Source organism: Antennarius striatus, chromosome 11 (genome assembly GCF_040054535.1).
Source record: "Antennarius striatus isolate MH-2024 chromosome 11, ASM4005453v1, whole genome shotgun sequence".
In the NCBI taxonomy this organism is placed as follows: Eukaryota; Metazoa; Chordata; class Actinopteri; order Lophiiformes; family Antennariidae; genus Antennarius; species Antennarius striatus.
The window spans coordinates 5,189,258-5,208,313 of record NC_090786.1 but is presented as its reverse complement, the minus strand read 5'-3'; the positions used below and the strand labels follow the sequence as shown (position 1 = coordinate 5,208,313).

General features: G+C 41.8%; 1 protein-coding gene across 2 annotated transcripts; it reads right to left on the bottom strand.

The window, feature by feature from the left end:
• Positions 1–18,103, bottom strand: abch1 (ATP-binding cassette, sub-family H, member 1). Of its 2 annotated transcripts, none has more exons than XM_068327324.1 (20): positions 17,998–18,103; positions 15,754–15,902; positions 13,696–13,855; positions 12,999–13,153; positions 11,721–11,828; positions 11,120–11,213; positions 10,123–10,197; positions 9,879–10,056; positions 9,648–9,744; positions 9,391–9,559; positions 9,203–9,303; positions 8,457–8,527; positions 8,252–8,301; positions 7,811–7,867; positions 7,569–7,639; positions 7,356–7,444; positions 6,759–6,862; positions 4,650–4,809; positions 3,670–3,774; positions 1–3,222 (listed from the first exon to the last, which is right to left on the bottom strand). In XM_068327324.1, the coding sequence occupies exons 1-20, from the start codon at positions 18,067–18,069 to the stop codon at positions 3,116–3,118; spliced, it is 2,172 nt and encodes a 723-aa protein (XP_068183425.1). In that variant the 5' UTR covers positions 18,070–18,103; the 3' UTR covers positions 1–3,115. The 2 variants fall into 2 exon arrangements, with proteins under 2 accessions (XP_068183425.1, XP_068183426.1); XM_068327325.1 differs by lacking the exon at positions 17,998–18,103 and adding an exon at positions 17,506–17,595.
• Positions 18,104–19,056: the final 953 nt, after the last annotated feature.

Sequence of the window (19,056 nt, the reverse complement as noted above, 5' to 3'; positions counted from 1 at the left end):
GCTTTATTGTTTCAAAATACACAAACAGGACTTCATTTAAGCATGTCTGAAAATCACAGTGCATATGTTACACAACACGGGGGTGTAGATGCCTAACTTGCCCTTCGCGGTGAGACAGTGGAGGTAGTAGATTGAAGTGTGGAGCAGACCGGAAATTATAACCAGTTTTAAATAAACAGACATGGCTGCGTACATTTGTGATGATCACATCTAGAATACAATAAATAAAAAAGCACATGTTAAATCATTGAGTTTTGTTAAGTTTAAAGATTTCAAAAATTTCATTTACAGTATATTATTCATTAAGGTATTAATATCCTGCTAGGGTGTGGTTTAATTAGATTTAACTGAAAATCACATTCACAATCAGGACCAGATTTTTATTGTCCTTTCTGCCCCGCCCACTATAAACTGTTAAGCCACACAAAAGACAAAAATGTCTCGCCGAGATCATCATCGGCCAACCATGAGATTCATGACGTGAACAAAGTAGTTAAACTTTCACATTTAATTGAAATCAGTACTACAATAAAATTTAAAATACAAAGATCTACTCTGAGATTTGCTCAAAAATGCCTGATTTGAACGTGAGATTATGTGTTGAAAGTGGGTAAAAACGTCTTTATAGTATGGCCATCATACACATTTTATGATGATATCAAAACTGTTTTGTTTTTTTTAATTTTAAATTTAATTTTAATATACTGTTTTGATCCCCGAAGGGAAATTAAGAAATGAATATCCAAATTGTCCAAAAACATAAAAGTCTACTCGCAAGATTAGTATATAATGCACACAATTTTATGGAAGCAGATGTTTTACCACAGCCAACAGCTTTCAAAAGGATCCATTACTGTGTTGATGGGAGGAAAACGCGGAACATAGGTAATGTGGGATTGATCTTCAGCTCTCTGTCGAGAGAGGATGAACAGAGCTACAGTATCCGTCCTATTTTGAACAAACTTGAGCACAACTTCCTATTAAAATGTGTGACAGGAACACTGATGGATGCGCTGCAGAGCGACAGCAGATTTACAATGCACTCTCCTCCAGCCAGTCAACATCTAACAACACACACAGATTATTCTACATAGACTGTATGTACACAGTGATGTCACCCAAACAAACCAGAGGGATTTAGACTCGTTTACATTCATTATTTATCCTGCTAATGGCCGCATAAATTCTTCATTACATGAATATGACCGGAATAACCAGCACTGGCCCACATAGCATTGTTTCTAATGAGATAGGGGTGTCTTTTTGCGCCGCATCCAAACGCAACACATGCTGGCACGGGCGTGCAATCCTACAGCCGGGAGAGACACAACATTTACCATTACAGACATAATCTGATTTATCAGGAACGTATCCAGATGAATGTAAACATTTGTAAATCTTGATGTTATTGTCACAATGAGAGATGATGGATAAGAGAAGGGCTCTTAGTTATAAAGAAAGAGCTGAGCATTCTGGGAAAAGTGTTGTTTTTTTTAACTTAGAAACTGCAAAGCTTCGGATGTGTTGGCACATGGCTTGCTAGCCTTTTCCCTTCTTTCCAGTAATTGGACCTTGGTTGCGGCTTCGTACTCAGTGAACAGACAATAGACTGATATTGATCTGCTCATCTATCTATTAGTAAGACAGTGAATACGTGTTTAATGTAAAATGTGGAACTGCTCCTTTAAAGGCAGAGAGCTCTAAGCCTCAGAAACCAGAACACCGTTGGACTTTTTTTAAACTAAAAACGATTCCAGTCCAGATGTTCTTGTGTTTTTTCCTTCAAATTAGCCACTAAAACAAAGTCAGAGTTAAAAACGTTCAAATGTTATTACCGATTATTAACAAAATCAAGCGTTTTGATTTAAACTCCGTCCTTTGTTTGTCCATCGCTTCTATGGTGCTTCCAATCATTCACAACAATCCAACTACACGGCGGTCTGGATTGCAGATATTCCTCATTTTCCTACCCATTTCCCTTTTCCTACACACCACAACATCCCAAAGGCACGTCTCCATGACAATCCAAAACAGCATTACCCCATGTGCTTTTTTCTCTATTATTGCTGCTGGTTGGTACACAAACAAAAATATGACGCGTATTTATGCAGATGGTTTAAACATATTTAACCAGAAAACGTCCACTCTGTCCGGCAAAGTGGAGCACAATCAAAAAGAAACAAGCACACGGCACCAAAACTTCCCCCAAAAAACTTCACCAGAACAACAACACACTTCTTCCCTCCGAACACAAGCCAGGGAGGACACCATGAACCTGAACTGAGAAAAATATTGACGATGAGCACCTAGTAACGCTTCCTGTCACAGGCCTGACAGGACGTAAATTAGAACAGACCAAAAAATATCAAGTTCTAGAGACGATGGTGATGTTGATGCTGTGGGAAGCCAGACTGTGTGAAAAAATGAAACCATCAGCACTATCAGATTCAACCACCCACAATCTTCTCCTCAATCTGTCTGTGAGTGAAGCAAACAAAATATAAAACAAGCTCACACTTTCCTGCTGTGCTGACTTTGCAGTTTTATATTACATGCTTCTATATTTCTTCATATACTCTCTTTCTTTATATTGTGAAAATCAAAAATATCCATACAAACTCTGCAGGCAATAACTATTACTCTACAATTACACCCATAAATCTCTGGATTAGCGTTAAGACCAGTGGCAAAAATAAAAATTAAAAAAAAGTAATAATAATAAGAAACAACCCTGAGTTGGTGCCTGGCTCATTCTGAAGGGGGAACATTTTAACAGGTTGTACGTAAATGTAAAACAAACAACAAGATTACACTCTGTTTCCATTTAACGCATGTTCTAATGACGTATGCAGATTCTGTCTCACTCTGTGTACGTCTACACACAGCACTTTGAAATTTCACGAGTACTTGAACAGGCCGGACAACTGTTGTGGGATGCAGGTGTGATGCTAAGAATTCGGAGGAGGGAAACTGATGGAGAATAGCAAACCCCACCCTCCTCCTCTTCCTCCTCGATGCCCCCAGTCCATCCAGACGGGAGGCCTAGATGGCTGGAGGGCTCTTGGGCTTCACCTGTCGGCCCTGCTCCCTCCATAACGGACCTCCTCCTCTCTGCTCAGGTCCTGAGCTTCAAGATGACCGTGGCCAGGATGAGGAAGAAGGTGTTCCAGCCCAGGGTGACCGCAAAGCCCCGCCACACCATGAACCGAGTCAGCCCCCAACCTGGTGGAAAGATATTTACATTGATCAAAGCGTGTAAATGAATCAATGAAGACGGAGGATAACGTTGCAAAGAAATGTTTCCCCCAAATTGAATTCCGACACCCTTGACTTTTGCCTGTGTCTCCCATTCACAGCACCTCCACCATGAAGCTTTGCAAACAGGAAATATCTCCTCTTACTTCCTGCACTCGGGCCGTATCGAGTGACATTGAGGTAGCCCGGGATTGTCATCGGTACTTATTGTTCAGAGACGATGAGGTCAACAGGAGAAAGATTGGGGGAACAGTGAAACCGGTACGCGTCACATTCCAGGAAGCTGGGTTACACAGGATCCAGTGCTGATTAATGATTCAGACTGGCTAGAATGGTCTGATCCAACACACTTTTTCTGCACACGAGAAGCCAAATCATTATGAAACCGAGGACGGGTTGCATAACGTGCATTACCTCTGTACATGATGCAGCGAAGGGCTTCAGAGGCGTAAGTCTGAGGAAGAGCCAGGCTGAGGTAGCGGAGAGGATACGGGATACACTCCACAGGCCAGATGATACCTGCAGCACAGAGTCCACGTGAGAGATCATGTGACACCTACTGTTAAAAGTAAAGTATGCATCTGGATGTTCTATCCTATAATCAGTCCCATGTAGCATGTTAACAACCAGGAAGCTGCAAATAAAGTCTAACTCATCCATTCAGTGATCAGATCTTCCTCAGCAGATGGAGTTTGGCATTTTTCCTAGACCTGAGATTGAAAGGCTGAGGGTCAAAGTCAAAGATCTTGCAGTTACAATCAAAAGTCCACTCACAAATAGAATCTGCGGTCACATTTTAAGGTTGAGAATAAACTTTGAACTTAAATGGGAGCCTTTAATACAAATATGATCTGGTTCTGTTGGGTTTCACCACAACAAACCTATTTGGGATAGGATAGGATGGCGGCGCGTGCACACACAGCGGCTCCTCTCTCTCCCGCTAGAGCGGTACTTTTGTGTTTTTTTTTACTGCCTGTGTTCTTTTTTAACTGCCTGTGGGTCTGAGAGGACTGTAATTTTATCTGCACTGTATGTCGTGCATATATGGTACATTTGACAATAAAGATGACTATGACTATGGCTGTCTATTGATGAAAATAAGTTAACTGAAGAAATTTGGAGACTGTTGTTGGAACCACAAGATTATAGGATTATATTACCTCATTTCCTGTGAGGTAAACTATTTTGAGGTTCTCCTCAAAAAAGTCACTAAAACAAAAATTAATCATGGTTATGAAAAAAATGGTATCCACAAGTCAACTAAATGCAAAATGATAGAAAAATGGATGAAAAAGAGCAAAAAGGAAAAGCGGGTTTGTTATAATGTGTTTTGAGAAGTGATTTTGAAGAGTAGCTGCTTCTCGGAGTCGGCCCTGGAGTCTGGAGAGGCTTACCGCTGAGGATCAGGTTGGGGTAGAAGATGCCGAGGGCGGCCTGGTTCGCGCTCTGTTCATCATCGATGGCGGCTGAGATGACGAGGCCGAACGAGATACCGGTGACGCCCTGGAGCACAATCAGAATGATGACCAGCACCAAAGAACCTTCGTTAGTCATCTGCAAAGGGAGAGAGAGAGGGGAAGACATGGGGATTGAAGAGAGCAAACACAACTGCTATAAAAGTCGGACAAGTTCAGGCTGCTATCGCCCACAAATCTGGAGTGAATGAGCGTATAAATTACTTTGTAATGACAGGAAAAAATATTAAAAGTCCACAAACAGAAATCATATATGACCAAAACTGTACAGCACATGTGTCAAACTCAAGGCCCGGGGACCAAATGTGGCCCACCACATCATTTCATGTGGCCCGAAGAAACTGAATATCCTCATTTGTGTTTGACGTTATTTTTATTGAGTCACTTGGATAGTTTGATCCTTGATTGATGGAGTTCTGTGGGTTTTTTTTTATTACCTGACAAATCAAAAGGATTTATGTTTTAACAGAGAAACAAACAAACAAACAAACAAACAAACAAACATATTTTTTTCTGTGTAACTGTAATGTTTGTAACGTGATGAAGTAATAAATTCAGAGTTATTTACAATTAAGGAGTAGTTACATTTATTTTACATTACATTGAGTTACATTGAGTTACATTTATAACTTACACCATTATACTTGTGTGGCCCTCGGGTGAAAATGAGTTTGACACCCCTGCTGTAGAGCATAAAATTGTGTTGAAAAGACAGTTGTACATCTTTTGTGACTCCAGAGGGAGCTGTGATAAACTTGACTGACTGCCTTCAGCGTGATCCAGTCAGCCGGTGCTGAAGAGGAGTATGAAGATTAGAAAAAGTATGTGCGCCTCCCGTCTGACCAAACTGCTGGCAGTTGAACTGAATTGTGGGTAATTTAAACACTGGAAAAAATGTAAGCAAACTAAAAGACGGTATATCTGGTTCATGTTTGTTTAATTGTCCAGGAGTCTGACAGCGTTGCAGGAAATGTTCTGTTTAGTAACCAGGGAAGAGATGAGAGTAAGAGATAGAGCTAAAGAGGGAGAAATATTTAAATACGACGGGAATTGAAAATAAACATCGCTGCTGATGAAGTTCAGTCGTGAATGAGAAAGATGTCTGCTCTACATTTAAGGGAATAACTAATATGAGAAGAATCTGCAGGCATTTGTGAGACGGGAGTGTGCGTCGCATGCTTGTGCTCGGTGTGTTAAGACACTATCCGTCTCCCCTGACAACATGCAAAAATAGACCTGCATCGTGAGGCCACATGACTACTCGGTTGCCACAGCAATCCTTGGTTATGTCCCTGGATACCGTCGACGCAGGAAGTGATTTATGCAGTGGCAGTCTCCTCGGACTCCAGCACCTTTAATTAACACTCACAACTTGCACAAACACACACAGATGATATATATCCTCTCCTGTCTGAGTGTCGTCTTCCTGTATTGATTTCATACACATGAAACAGGCCCCAGTACTCCCAGTATTCCCAGTGGTCCATTGCTCTCACAGCAAACCTGACCTGCTGACCTCCAGTCTCCGCTGGACTCACACACTCGTATCTCTTGTGGATTGATGTAGCACAGCCACAGAAAATAAAGTCTGTCTTATGGTTGAGATGAATTATTGTTTAAAAAAAAATTGTGATTCTGGTACTTTAGATAAATCATGATTTTCATATATATTAAAAATATAAATATGGAGGGTAACAGAAGTAGAAATACTGCAGTGTGTGTCCACCTGTGTGTTCTCTCGCTGTCACGACTTGTAAGCACTGTTGTGTCAATAAGGATAAAGTACAATTGATTGTGTTGTGATCAATTATTGGCATCACGATCAAGAGCAGAGGATGGGAGAAACAAACAGCAACGTGAGGACAAAAAATTAAAGGCTCAATTAGGTCTTGATTTATCAGCCTCTCTTTTACCTTGACCGCCTTCTAAGGGCAGTAGGGTGGCTAGAACACACACCGGTGGGGTACATTCTACACTGAAATGTTTTACTTATTTAGAATTTTAGTTTTAAGTTTATATTCGCCCAACCTTAAAGACGAGCAGAACGAAGAGGAGCATCAGAATGATCTGAACGCTGATGACAAACAGCTGATAGAAGAGGTGAGCCAGCATCGTCTCCAGTGAGCTCACGCCTGGTAGAGGGACAATGACACAGAGAGAGAGAGAGATAGTAGGCCAATCAGACATTAATCATCAGGATTAAAGCTCTTTATGTCTCATTTCACTGGATCAACGGGTTACAGTTTAATAAAATGTATAATAATACAATAATTTAACATTTCTAATTTATAAAATCAGTCTTTATTATAGGTCATGACAAAACAACTCCCTCACAGTTGTGCTGAACATCATCACATCTTCATCTGTTCATCTTACTCTCCCTGCTGGTCACATCTCAGATTACACTTCAATGATGCATCGCTTGGATTCATGACAGTATATCAAATATCTACAACAAACACAAACTGCAGACGACATTTCATCTCCAAAAAAGATTCATCAACCAATTATTATTCTTTATTAGTTTTATAAAATCATGTCAAGTCTTCACAGAGCGAAAGCACTCCAGTCTCATTAGATACTAGACTATAGAGTGCGAGAGTTGCGTGAACTTTGACCTCTCACCTGCGACCCAGCATCTGTCTAGAAGCCCCTCCTTCCTCTCCAGGACAAACGAGAGAGCTGTCAGACCCACAGCCAGGTAGAAAGCGATACTGGAGGATCAGAGAGGAAGGAAAAGTTGCCGATCATCAGCGACAAGTCAATCTTGGACCCTCCCCTTGTTCCGTAACGACTGATCAACTTCAACCTGCATCAACGCGGCCACAGCATGCTGACCTGAGCACAGCTCCGGGCATCACAAACGTAGTGAAGTCTGTGTTGTGGCTGCCGTAGACTGGCTCTTCAATCTACAAGAACGCAACAGCAAAGGGTAAACGTCATTAGAAATGCAGCATCGACAGAAGCTGCACATGTGGCCTTTAACTTCACACTGCTATCAGCTGATTGGTGAACAGGTCTGAAGCATTTTATGATGCTGTTGCACTCTTTTCTTTAAATTCTTAATCTGTTTTATTCACCTTTATTGGCATGTCCAGCAGGTAGGACATACGACCTGTCTTTTCATCCACAAAAGCCTGAAAATAGACAGAAGATGAATGTTAAAGATTCAGTTCTGGCATATTTACAGTGAGGCTGCGCTGAGCCAACACAGTTCAGTCGTGTTCACTTCCACCTAGGAAGCCGCTTTTCACTTGTTTGACAGTTCATCAGCAGGAGTAATGCAAAAACGATTCAAACAATTTCCATAAAATTTGGCGAGAGGATGGGTCTTGGGCAAGACGAGCTTATTTAATTTTTCGGATATAATAAAGGGTAGAAGAAAGGACCATAAAAATGTTGTCGTGAAGCTGAAGCAGGTGCATCAGTTTATACAGTCTGCTGTCAGCTGCTTCCTGTTGTCGCCATGTGCAGAGTGATTTCTGATACCGTCAGTGTCAGACAACACATAGCAGTCATACCTGAAATGCCTCGTGGAGTTTTTTCTGCAGCATGACGGCAATCTGTCGGTCTGAACGAGAATTAAAACGCCAAATCAGAAAGACAGAAAAAACAACAATTAGTAACTTCTGCTCCGTGCACAAATTGAATTATTCATTATTTAGCTCGACTGCAATAAAATTTTAACAGACACAAAACAATCCATGACAACGGTTTGGGTCTCACTTGTCAGGTCCAGCCAGACGTGAACTGATCCTCCATCAATCACATCTTTAGAAACCTGCCGTTGGATCATCCTGTAAAATCAGGACGTGATGTTTCAGTGTGGAAAAAAACATAACCTCCTCTAACTTTCAAATATATCTAGCTTTCAAAATTTGAGAATTGACAAACACTTGAATATCTTTTCAATGATCACTCTTTCCTGTTGCAGCGATGGTTGTAGCACTGTCCATCGGGGACAGGAAGTGTCGTCCTTTCTTACCGAGGCACCACACACGGGTACACAATCACGTAGAACTCATTCACAAGCCAAACCACAACGCAGGCCCTTTGCCCTTCAAGCCTGATATCCTGGCGTAATGTGACTCACGGGTTCGAAAAGGTGTGGCGTGGAGGACAGATGACAGTCAGTTAGAGCCATTGAAAGTGAAAAAATGTTTTCTGTGCAAAGTTCCTCGTTCTTCTTTTGGCTTCGGTGTCGAGTTGTGTCATGAAGTTGTTTTAGAAATATCCAACGTTTACAAGCTTTAAAACACTTAAGTGTCTTTTACCACAATATAAAGTCATAGTGAAACAAAAAGTAGAGTTTTTATCAGTGCTCTGGTCAACAACGACTGTAAAAAAGACAATAAGGAAGCTGTCGTAACATATTATTCATTAACTACATCATAGAGTTTTATAGCATATGAATTACTTGCGTGTTACTGATGAATTTTCCTGTTTTAGGTTTGGAAGTGACTTCCTCTCACCTTTTCGTCAGGTAGCTGGAGAAGTTGCACCCAAAGCCAATGACACCCCAATACTCCCCGTTATGGATCCCATCGAAGGCTTCATTATGGGACAAGACCACCTGTGGATACAGATTAAGAACAGACATAACTCATCTAGTACATGTACATCAGTACACATCATCGTCTCCCCACCCCCAAATAAACACCTGCTCCACGCTGGAGTTATCTAGGAAGGAGAGCAGCGCTCTGCTGTAAGCGGTGCGAGACGTCTCGTTGTTCACCACGGCGACCTGGATCCCCTTCGGATCTCCTCCGATGCACAAACAGATCAGAGATATCTGGATGACGGGCAGCAAGAACTGGAAACACAAGGAGCTGCAAAAGCAGGGGAAAGGCCAGGAGTCAGGATGTACAATTACATTACAATAAAGATGACTTTTAAATATCATTAATCAATAATTACCCCGGCGTTCTCTTCATCCGCACCATTGTTTTTATCATCAGAGCGGCGATGTTTTTCCACTTTGGTAGCACATCTAAGGCTCTGACCTTCCAGTCCACTGAATATAAGCATGTATAATATAAATATACATCCACAACAAACAGTATTGGACAACATAAGGTCCAATAACATTAATCTGTTGCTCATAACGGCTTCAGTAATGACATATGACGGTTATTGAATGATTAGTACCTGAATATTTGGGAACCTCCTCATCAGCTCCGGGTCCGACACCGAGAATCGGCTGATTCTCGTCGCGCCGGCCCTCGAACAGCCGGCTGCTGTCCGGCTTCCCGTCCTGCGGACTCGACAGATTTGAGACGGCCTGATCGGACGTCTCGCACAGCTGCAGGAAGGCGTGCTCCAGCGTCTGCAGCAGGAGGCAACGCGTTACTTCAGTCATAACGGAATTGTTTTGCTATCAAGAAGGACTCACTAATGCGTTGTGCTGCTTCATGACTACATCAGGAGGACTTTCAGCCAAGAGATGTCCGTTCCTCATGAGGCCGACCTGACGGGACAACAAGAGAACATTTGTCTCTTATCAAATCAACCATATTTTTTATCAACATTCTAATTATTTTAACCTCTGTGTGTGAAGACAACAAATCATACATTTAGAATTTTTATTTTAGGACTAATGCTAGACATTACTAAACTACCAAGAGGAGACTTCTGGGTTCTGCGTGGAGCAGCAGGACAAAGATTGTTATTGTCTTCACTTGAAGTCATTAGAAGAACGCACTTAACAACGAGAAAGTCATGTATTTAGTCTAAGAACTCGTAGCAGGCCACAAAAGCTTCTTAGACTAGTTCATCTGGGTTTAGGCCGTCATGGGAAGTTCTCCATTTTACTCTACGGTAGGAGGACACATTACTCCTGATGCACCAAGCTGTAAAAACATCCATTTTTTCAGTCAGAGAAGACAAAGGAAGGGACGCCTGGTGAAGGCTGGATGTAAATAAAGTGATTATAGTTATTTTATAGGGGGAAAATGTGTTTGAGTTACAAATTTAACTCGTATCTCAAGGTACTGCTGTATATGGATAAAATAAAGTGGAGAAAAACATCACAAGATTTATCATGCCTCTGATCACAGAATCAAAACCAGGAATTCTGAACTGAAACGTAAGAGAAATGTTTGTTGGTGAACAGACGAAACAGGGGCTTCGGGCTCAAAGGGATCCATTCAGTTTTGTTCCTGCTGTCAAATCTGATGAAGATGAGCTCCATCCAACATGTTGACACTGTGTAGATTCAATGGCCTCATTGTTTCTCTACAAACGGCTAATGTGGATGATTTTCTCTATTGGTTTTGCGACAGCGGTCCTTCATCTTGTTTGTGAGTCTGTCTTTGTGCTTAATTTGCCTTTGTGTGTCTCTGTACCTTCCTGTTGTCTGTGTGTGTCCATGCATGTGTGAATCATCTCACCACATTAGCTTGCCGGGCCTCCTCTATGTAGTGTGTGGTGATGATGACGGACACCTTCCCCGTCTTCACGATCTCGACCAGATGTTGCCAAATCCTGGAGGAGGAGGCATAACAGCAAATAAGCTAGCATAATAAATAATAATTAATAATTAATAACACATCTCGGGAGGGCGGCACGCCTTCAGAACAATTCAGTTCACATATGTTCGATGCTCACACACATGAAGTTGGAGACTTATTTGAGCTGTTGAGTCATAAGCAACAGGAAATGCTAATTTGGAAATGCTGTTGATTGGATACAGTTTATCGAAGAGATATAGATACAGTAGAAACATTAGACAGGTTAGGCAATTTTTTAAATATTTAATTTTAATTTAGTAAGTTTATTTCTTCACTGAAGAACAAATTAAAACAAGTTAAAAAGTGGAAATAACTGCAGGGAGGCCGAGATCGTCACATTAACACCTGAGGATACTGATTTCCAGGATTATGAAAATCTTCTATTTCCATAGTATGTGAATATATTTTGGATATAATTCCAGCGTTTTCTTCTACTTTGTCGTATTTTAATTCAGGTTGTGCGTGTTATTGTGTGACATACTTGGCCCTGAGGACAGGGTCGACTCCGACCGTCGGTTCATCCAGGATGAGCAGCTCCGGGTTCTGAAGCAGGGCTGCTCCCAGAGACACCCGGCGCCTCTGACCCCCACTGTAACACAAAAAGACCTGATTTTAAATGTAAATACATCTTTAAAACAATCACAAACATCTCACTAACCCAACATGTGAGGACAGAATAAGGAATTGTGAATGACAACAAGAGGCAGGAAATGAGTATCCGAGCCATGTGGGAAGTCATACCAGGAATATCTTTCATCGTAAGCATTGAAGAGTTTCAACAGCGTAAAAGCTGCAGTGGAGCATGTGAGGACAGTGACGCAAACACACGAACACAACAGACTGTAACGCCAACATTCAAAGATATGAAACGAAACAAAAAAAGAGATTTAAAGGGAGTATTGTGCTGACATGCTGTTGATGCAGCCCTTCTTAAGCAAATGGGTCTTATAAAAAAAAATAGGGAAGCAAAACAAGAGATGCTGCTCGTTCTTCACACACACACACAAAAAAATTGATGATGCCATTAATAGGCAATACACCGTGCCGGTTTCCTCTGTAAGTTTTCTGTTTTGGAAGTAGAAATGAAAACCGATGGATAAACATGTGAGCAGTCGATTCAACTTTTGTCTTCTAGCTCATAGCAGGTAAAGCAAACACGCCTCTGCAAACAGCATTATTTGTGTAAACGGGACAATAAAAACCCTGCTGCCGAGGGGGTCGCTGGTTTATGTTCAATGGGGGTTAATTTGAATGAGGAGTGACACACCCAGCGACCTACATCCATCTTTGCTTGTTTGTGGTGCTCACATTGGTACCGGGTGAATGTTTTGCATTGGATTGAGTTGCGATACAAACAGATGTTTGGCAACGTTTGTCTCAATGGTAAAAACATGTAAACCTGTGTTGCCAGATTTTGTACTGGGGCAGAAATAGGATGTGAGTTGAGGTAACTTTACACCCAAGCACTAGGTTCAGCCACACCTGAATCTCACATCCACAATCACAATGAAACCAGTGACATTCAAAGCTTTTCATTGCACTTTTTTTTTGAGGGGGAGGCTGTTCCCTATATTGTATTTAGATGATCACTTCCTGTTTTATTTTGAAAGCAGAATATCTCATATAAACTCATGTATTTTTCACTTCCTGGTTTCTTTTCTGGTCCGTTTGTTCCCTTTTGGTTCAGCTCCGTTCCTGATTCCATTGTTGATCTCTTGCCATTTAAAGCACTTCAACCTCAATGCTTACTTGGTTTTACCTGAGGTTTCGGACAAGACTCTGCTTCTGAGGTAGATCCAGGAAGTCAATGAGGAAATCCATGCGTGCCTGAGTGTCCTTCGACGTCAAGCCGTGGATTCGGCCAAAGAAGGCGAGGGTGTCACTGATGGTGAACTCGTTGTACAGCGCCAGGTCCTGAAAAACAGTGTTTTCGGAAACTCAAGATTAGCATTTTTTAAACTAAATTTTAAAGAAACAGCTTAAGAAGTGATCACAGACAAGCCAAACTAAATTCTGGAGGATTTTGAGATGAACTAATAGCTCTTACAGATGTTTTTCTGTTATAAAAGTGTTCTCACGTTCTGAGAGGAGGTAAATCAGCGTCACATTTCCTCCCCTCTGGGTCACAGAGACTGAAATGTGATTGCACAGGTCACATATGGGAAGTCATGTCTGTTTCCAGCCTCATCAGCCTGACAGTAATGTTTCCCATTATAACAGAGGCTTGATTAAACAGGCTCCTCAGGGAGGTGTCAGTTTGCTGCTCCACTCTAATCAGCGGCTCATTGGCTCATTGAATGTCTGGTTAGCAAGTTTCATAAACGCCGAAGCGATGGGCTAAAAGGTTTTAATGCTGACAGTCAGACTTAACAGAAAGAATCTGTAGAATTTTTTTTTTTTCCAGAATGAAAGGCAATGAAAAATACACAGATTATCTTTCAAGATGTGGCGCTCACCTGCGGCATGTATCCCACCATATTCCCAGGAACGCCGTGACCGGGGAAACCGGGAGGCTTCCCCAACACAGTGATGTGACCCCGTGAGATTTTCAGAGTTCCCACGATGCATTTCAACAGCGTGGTCTTCCCGCATCCACTGGGACCTAAAAGGCCATAACTGCAACAGGGGAAAGCTTACGCTAGCTTATGATCTGGTTATAGGTCAGTGGTTGTTTTATGGGTTGTTTATGATAAGTGTCTAATAAAATCTGTTATTACAGGATTAGCTGTGGAGCCAAGAGACAATCAGGTCTATAATACATCATAGTGAAGGCTGCCTGGAGGGTAATGTCTTCCTGGGTGTCTGCTTGTTTGTTCATTTCAAAGTCTGCCCCTAAACGCCACGTATTTTACTTTTCATTCTAGGAACACCAACGATTGGCTTCAGGAAACGTTACAGAGCCAGTAAAGAGATAATAAAGTTAATCTCCTCTGATGTGAGGGTTGTTTTCAACATTTTTATCAATCCTGCATAAACTACTGGATGGATTTCCCTGAAACCAGATGAACAAGCAGGACGCGTTCCAAAGAGGAAACCACTGACCGTTGAAGTAAATCTGAATAATTGGATAATTGGTGGATACATTCTGATGTCTCATGTTTTGACTCCTGCCTTCAGGGTTCATGTCTTGGAATTTGAAATGGAGGAGGATTTAACAGATTTCAGAGACAGCCGTTCTAGTTAAAGCATCTTACGCGATGCAAAACCACAAAAACCTTCTCATTAAACTGAAGAAGAAATAAATTTTTTATCTGCACACAGGATTTTCACGCTGTTTTAATGTCCATTCTGAGAAATCCTTGCTAGGCTTCTACGTTTCTAAACACATCTGCAAATAAAGGAAGGAATGCTAACCTGCCTACACCGATTCGATAACAATTATTGTTCATACTCAGCATTCCTTATCTAAGAAACATCACACCTGAAGGAATGAGAGATAAAAACCATCCTAAATGGATTGTTTCAACCGACATAAATCCTCTCTGATGAAGAGGATAATAAAGATGACATTTAAAAAAAAGCGATAGCTCAATCTTTATGAGGTTCCCAGAATTTATTGAACCTGACTGTCTGACAGGAAATTGAGATTCTCATCTGTCTGCAAATACATGACAAAGAGGGAGGCAGGTGAACTGGTTCCAGAGAGGTGCTGGACACCACCCTGGATTAGCGACCTCATTGGCATGTCGAGATAACAGAAGACTATTCTGCAGAGCAGGGCATGTCCGTTTTGTTGCCACAGGGTGTTTTTCTGTGGTTGTTGTTGGTTAGAACTGGAGTTGTTCACCCCTTTAGAGCAGGGGTGACAAACCCATTTTCACCAAGGGCCACGTCTGCATAACGGCTGTCCTCAAAGGGCCGGATGTAACTAATAAATGTAACTAAATGTAACTCAATGTAATTTAAAATAAATGCAACCACTCCTTAATGTTAAATAACTAAAAATCTATTACTTATTCAAGTTACAAACATTATAGTTTATTGCTTATTGCTCTGTTACAACATAAATCCATTTATAAATCTTTTTATAACTTTTTCGTCAAAAGTTACTGGGCTTGGTTACTGCATTGTGGGAAATGTAGTTTTTGGTCAAAGCACACTTTTGACCTATTTATTTTTAGACACTCTGACCATTTATGCTCTCGCAGGCCACGTAAAATGATGTGGCGGACCACATTTGGCCCCCGGGCCTTGGGTTTGATACACGTGCCTTTGACAATGTAGGATGTATGGAAACAGGAACGACACAGACACAGTATAGCTGCTATACTGTGTTTTTCAAAGCCTTAAACTTCAAATACACATTGATAGTCATGTTTAATGTCTGGACTATCCTTTATCTTGTCTTATTTCCCTTAATTTTCTCAACATATCCATAAATCTGCCAGACCAGGTCCAAAACGAATCATCAATCACACGAGGTGAAGCCGTAACTTCCTCTGAACATTACAGACACAAACAGATGAATTGAATCAGGTGTGGTGGTGACAGAGTCCATCTGGTGCTCCACTCACATTTGTCCCTGCGGTACAGTCAGGTTGAGGTTGCTGAGGACCTTCAGTTTGCCGTAGGACCGGCACACGTCTCGGCACCGGATCGCAAACTCCTTCTGGTCAGCGGGCGGAGGAGCCTCCAGATCAGCCGTCATGTTCTTCACCTTCAACTGCAAGACAGGAGAATCTCAATCGAATCACTCCACAGGAACGAATAACACGATGATGCACTAGTACTCTTTTATCTACTGCATGCACACATATCACAGCATCACTGTATGATGTATGTGCATGTATCAGTTAGCTGAGGGACTGAGAAATAATGCTGTCAATGCATTTCTCATCCTCCACCTTCTAGTGAGGCTTGTAAACTGAGCCTACAATCTTTTAATAGCCGTGTGTGGCTTCACGCTAATAAATCCAGGGCTGATATAATGATAGCAAAGGTCAAAGTCTTTTGTTTCGCTTTTAGTTTGCTGATTTTATAACACCTGTCACTACCTTTGTCATCCAACACAGGAAGAATTCATCAGTCTAACCAAGAAAACCTAAATGAGAGGTTTAAAATGCACTTTTTTTGTGCCAAAACCTCCTTCAATCTTAATTCGAGCGTTCATAAAAATGGATGTTGGGTCATCTGACATCCTCAGACGGTCGGTTTTTGCTGTAAAGTTAATCAGAGACGCAACTGATCATATTAAAAATAAAAACCGCTTCTTGGCACTGCTAATGATGATGATGGAAGTTTTAGTGAATATGTTTCTGATTAACTCACAACTGAAAAGGAATGTTCCATCTGACTGAGGTGTAATCCTAAAGAAGTTTGAGGTGCTGTCAGTGCAAGCGGTTTTAAGAAAGCTTTACTGAAAGCAGCTGAAAGACAATGAAAATCAACAAGGCGACCGGATTAATGTTCAAGAGTGACACAGAAGTAACAGTCGTCTTTAATCCAAGGCTCCGAGGTGGATGTCACTTCTGTGGCAACTACAGATAAAACCAACTCTCAGGATCTGTTTGGAGACTTCATTGCACGTTGCCAGGTTTCAGTAGGTTTCAATATTTGGGTTTTAAAACAATCCCTTGCCCAGTAATCTCCAATAACAGCCTTCTTGCCCTCGATCTCCAACCGCCTCCTGCTTTATAATCCAACATTTCTCATTTTACAGTGAGGAGATTAAGGAGCTTGTGCTGCAAAATCTGCCACATTCGGTTTGCCTCACCTTTGGCACCGTAGCCTACATCTGCAAAACACACATAGAGGTAGATTCGCCGATCCTCAGCCTATGATCACAGGAGATGTCGATTGTTTTAGCTGGTTTTAAACCCAGGTAGCGTCTATCGGAAGGATAGAGGCAAACAGGACGCAGGATGAAGAACAGCAGGTGAGTACTATGGTTTATAAAGTGGAGACAAACTCCGAAGGCATGCACCCATCAGATGACACAATAATGCAGAGTGGAAGAACTGGTTGAGTGCATTTGGCAGGAGGAGGAAAAAAGAATCAGGAGAATCCACACCTAACGCTTTAACGCAAACACACGCTTGCCCACGAACAGGTGATAAACAAACAACCCCTGAGATTTATTTACGTGGAGTCAAATGTTTTTGCCTCTTTCAAAACTGAAGGATTTATGTGGAGTAACACAAAGCTAAAAAAACAGACCTTTAATTGCAGCCCCAGTATTGAACTAGGAGGTTATACTTCAGCTCTTACTCACACTCCTCTGGTTATGATAACTGTCTGGATAACAAATCTGGTGTTTTAATTCCTACCTTGCCTGTGAAGTTGCAATCAACCTACATCTCCGCCAAATGGAAGAAAAACGGGTTCAAATATTTCAATCCAGGACAAACCGGGGGAACTGCTAAAGAATGGCCATGTCGCGGTATTTATAAGCTGCGGCTCGGTAGCCTACATCCACCGACCGACCAGCTGCTGCACTTTTACTTCTCTCTTCCCCATCAGTGCGTCACGCTGAGGAGACGCGCTCTGCAGCAGCACCAGTGCGCGGCGCGGCGCGCCGGCGCATCCGTCTCCACCCTTCTGCCTCGGTGTCAAGCAGCGCGTCAAACATAACTGTCCGTATTCATGTTATGAGAAAATATAACTGACAACATCTCTGAAGTAATCGAGGCGGTGTGTCATCTGCGGGACTCCCCGTGGTGCTGCAAGCAGCGTCTCCCGGCCTGCCCGTCAGGAGCCGGTGTCGATCTACAACATTTTCGCATTGAATATTTTTTTTTAATGGTCCTAAAGCATCTCACCCGGTCTTCCATCTCGGTGTAGTCTGCAGGTCCGGCCGGTGCATCATGATGACCGGCAGCCTCCGCGGCCATAGCTGCAGGGAGAAGAGCTGTCCGAGCTGCCGGATGGCTCTCTCTCTGGAGACAGCTCCAACAGGGGGGGGCGCTATGGTGCTATTTATACTGAAGTCGCAATCAAGCGCAAAGACTGACCCAGAAATACTGACATCGGGCGATTTTCTGTTCATAGTTTGACCCGCTATGAATTCTGGGCCACGGTGATGTTACTGTTAAGCATGTCACAACCCCAAGTCAGAGCTGGACAGCGTCATGTGACCACCGAGGTTTGTTATTAGTGAATTATTTAGATCTTTGTTTGCTTATTTGTATCATATTCCAAATAAGTAATTTTAATGTCAAATCTCTATATTAAAAAATTACATAAAATCTTGTGGTCAAGTCTAAATCATTTTTATTTTACCAATATTAGGAAAAAATAACATTTTCGGCCTCTGATCGTTATCGTGCAATTTCCCTTATGTTACGCCTTCATTTTCTAAACAAACACATAATGGAGCTCAGCTCGGCATCAGCACGGCGCCATCCCCTGTTGGAGAACTGCACCTGCAGCTCCCCATTCATTTTCCCGATGAACACCTAGCGCAAACAGCGAGACATAAAAGGCGATTTTGGACCTGTAATGACCCAGATCACTGTCAAATTCTACTACAGTGGTACCTCTACTTACGAAATGAATTGGTTCCAGAAGAGATTACATAAGTAGAAAATTTCGTAAGTAGAGACGCGTTTTCCATGCAAATGCCCTAATCCGTTCCAAGCCCCCCAAAATTCTGACATAAATGTTTTATAAAGCATAAAAATGCATCAAAACATGTAAAAATACATGTTACAATTAGATTATTACACAATAAATGAGAGTTGTGCATAACGTAAAAAACAAAGAATAGAGTAAAGAATAAAAATAGTCGTTTACCTTTTAACTGCTGTCCTCATTGTTTTTTCCCCTCTTTGGTTCATGCGTTCTTGCCTCACGATGCCGAACAACAGAGTGAATTCCAG

Excerpts from the sequence above, each read along its gene's own strand:
- abch1 (XM_068327324.1), bottom strand. The coding sequence starts at position 18,069 with ATGGCCGCGGAGGCTGCCGGTCATCATGATGCACCGGCCGGACCTGCA. Across the intron at positions 9,560-9,647 it reads CGGATGAAGAGAACGCCGGG|CTCCTTGTGTTTCCAGTTCT; the intron begins GTAATTATTGAT and ends CTGCTTTTGCAG. Across the intron at positions 3,223-3,669 it reads TCGCTGCATCATGTACAGAG|GTTGGGGGCTGACTCGGTTC; the intron begins GTAATGCACGTT and ends TCTTTCCACCAG.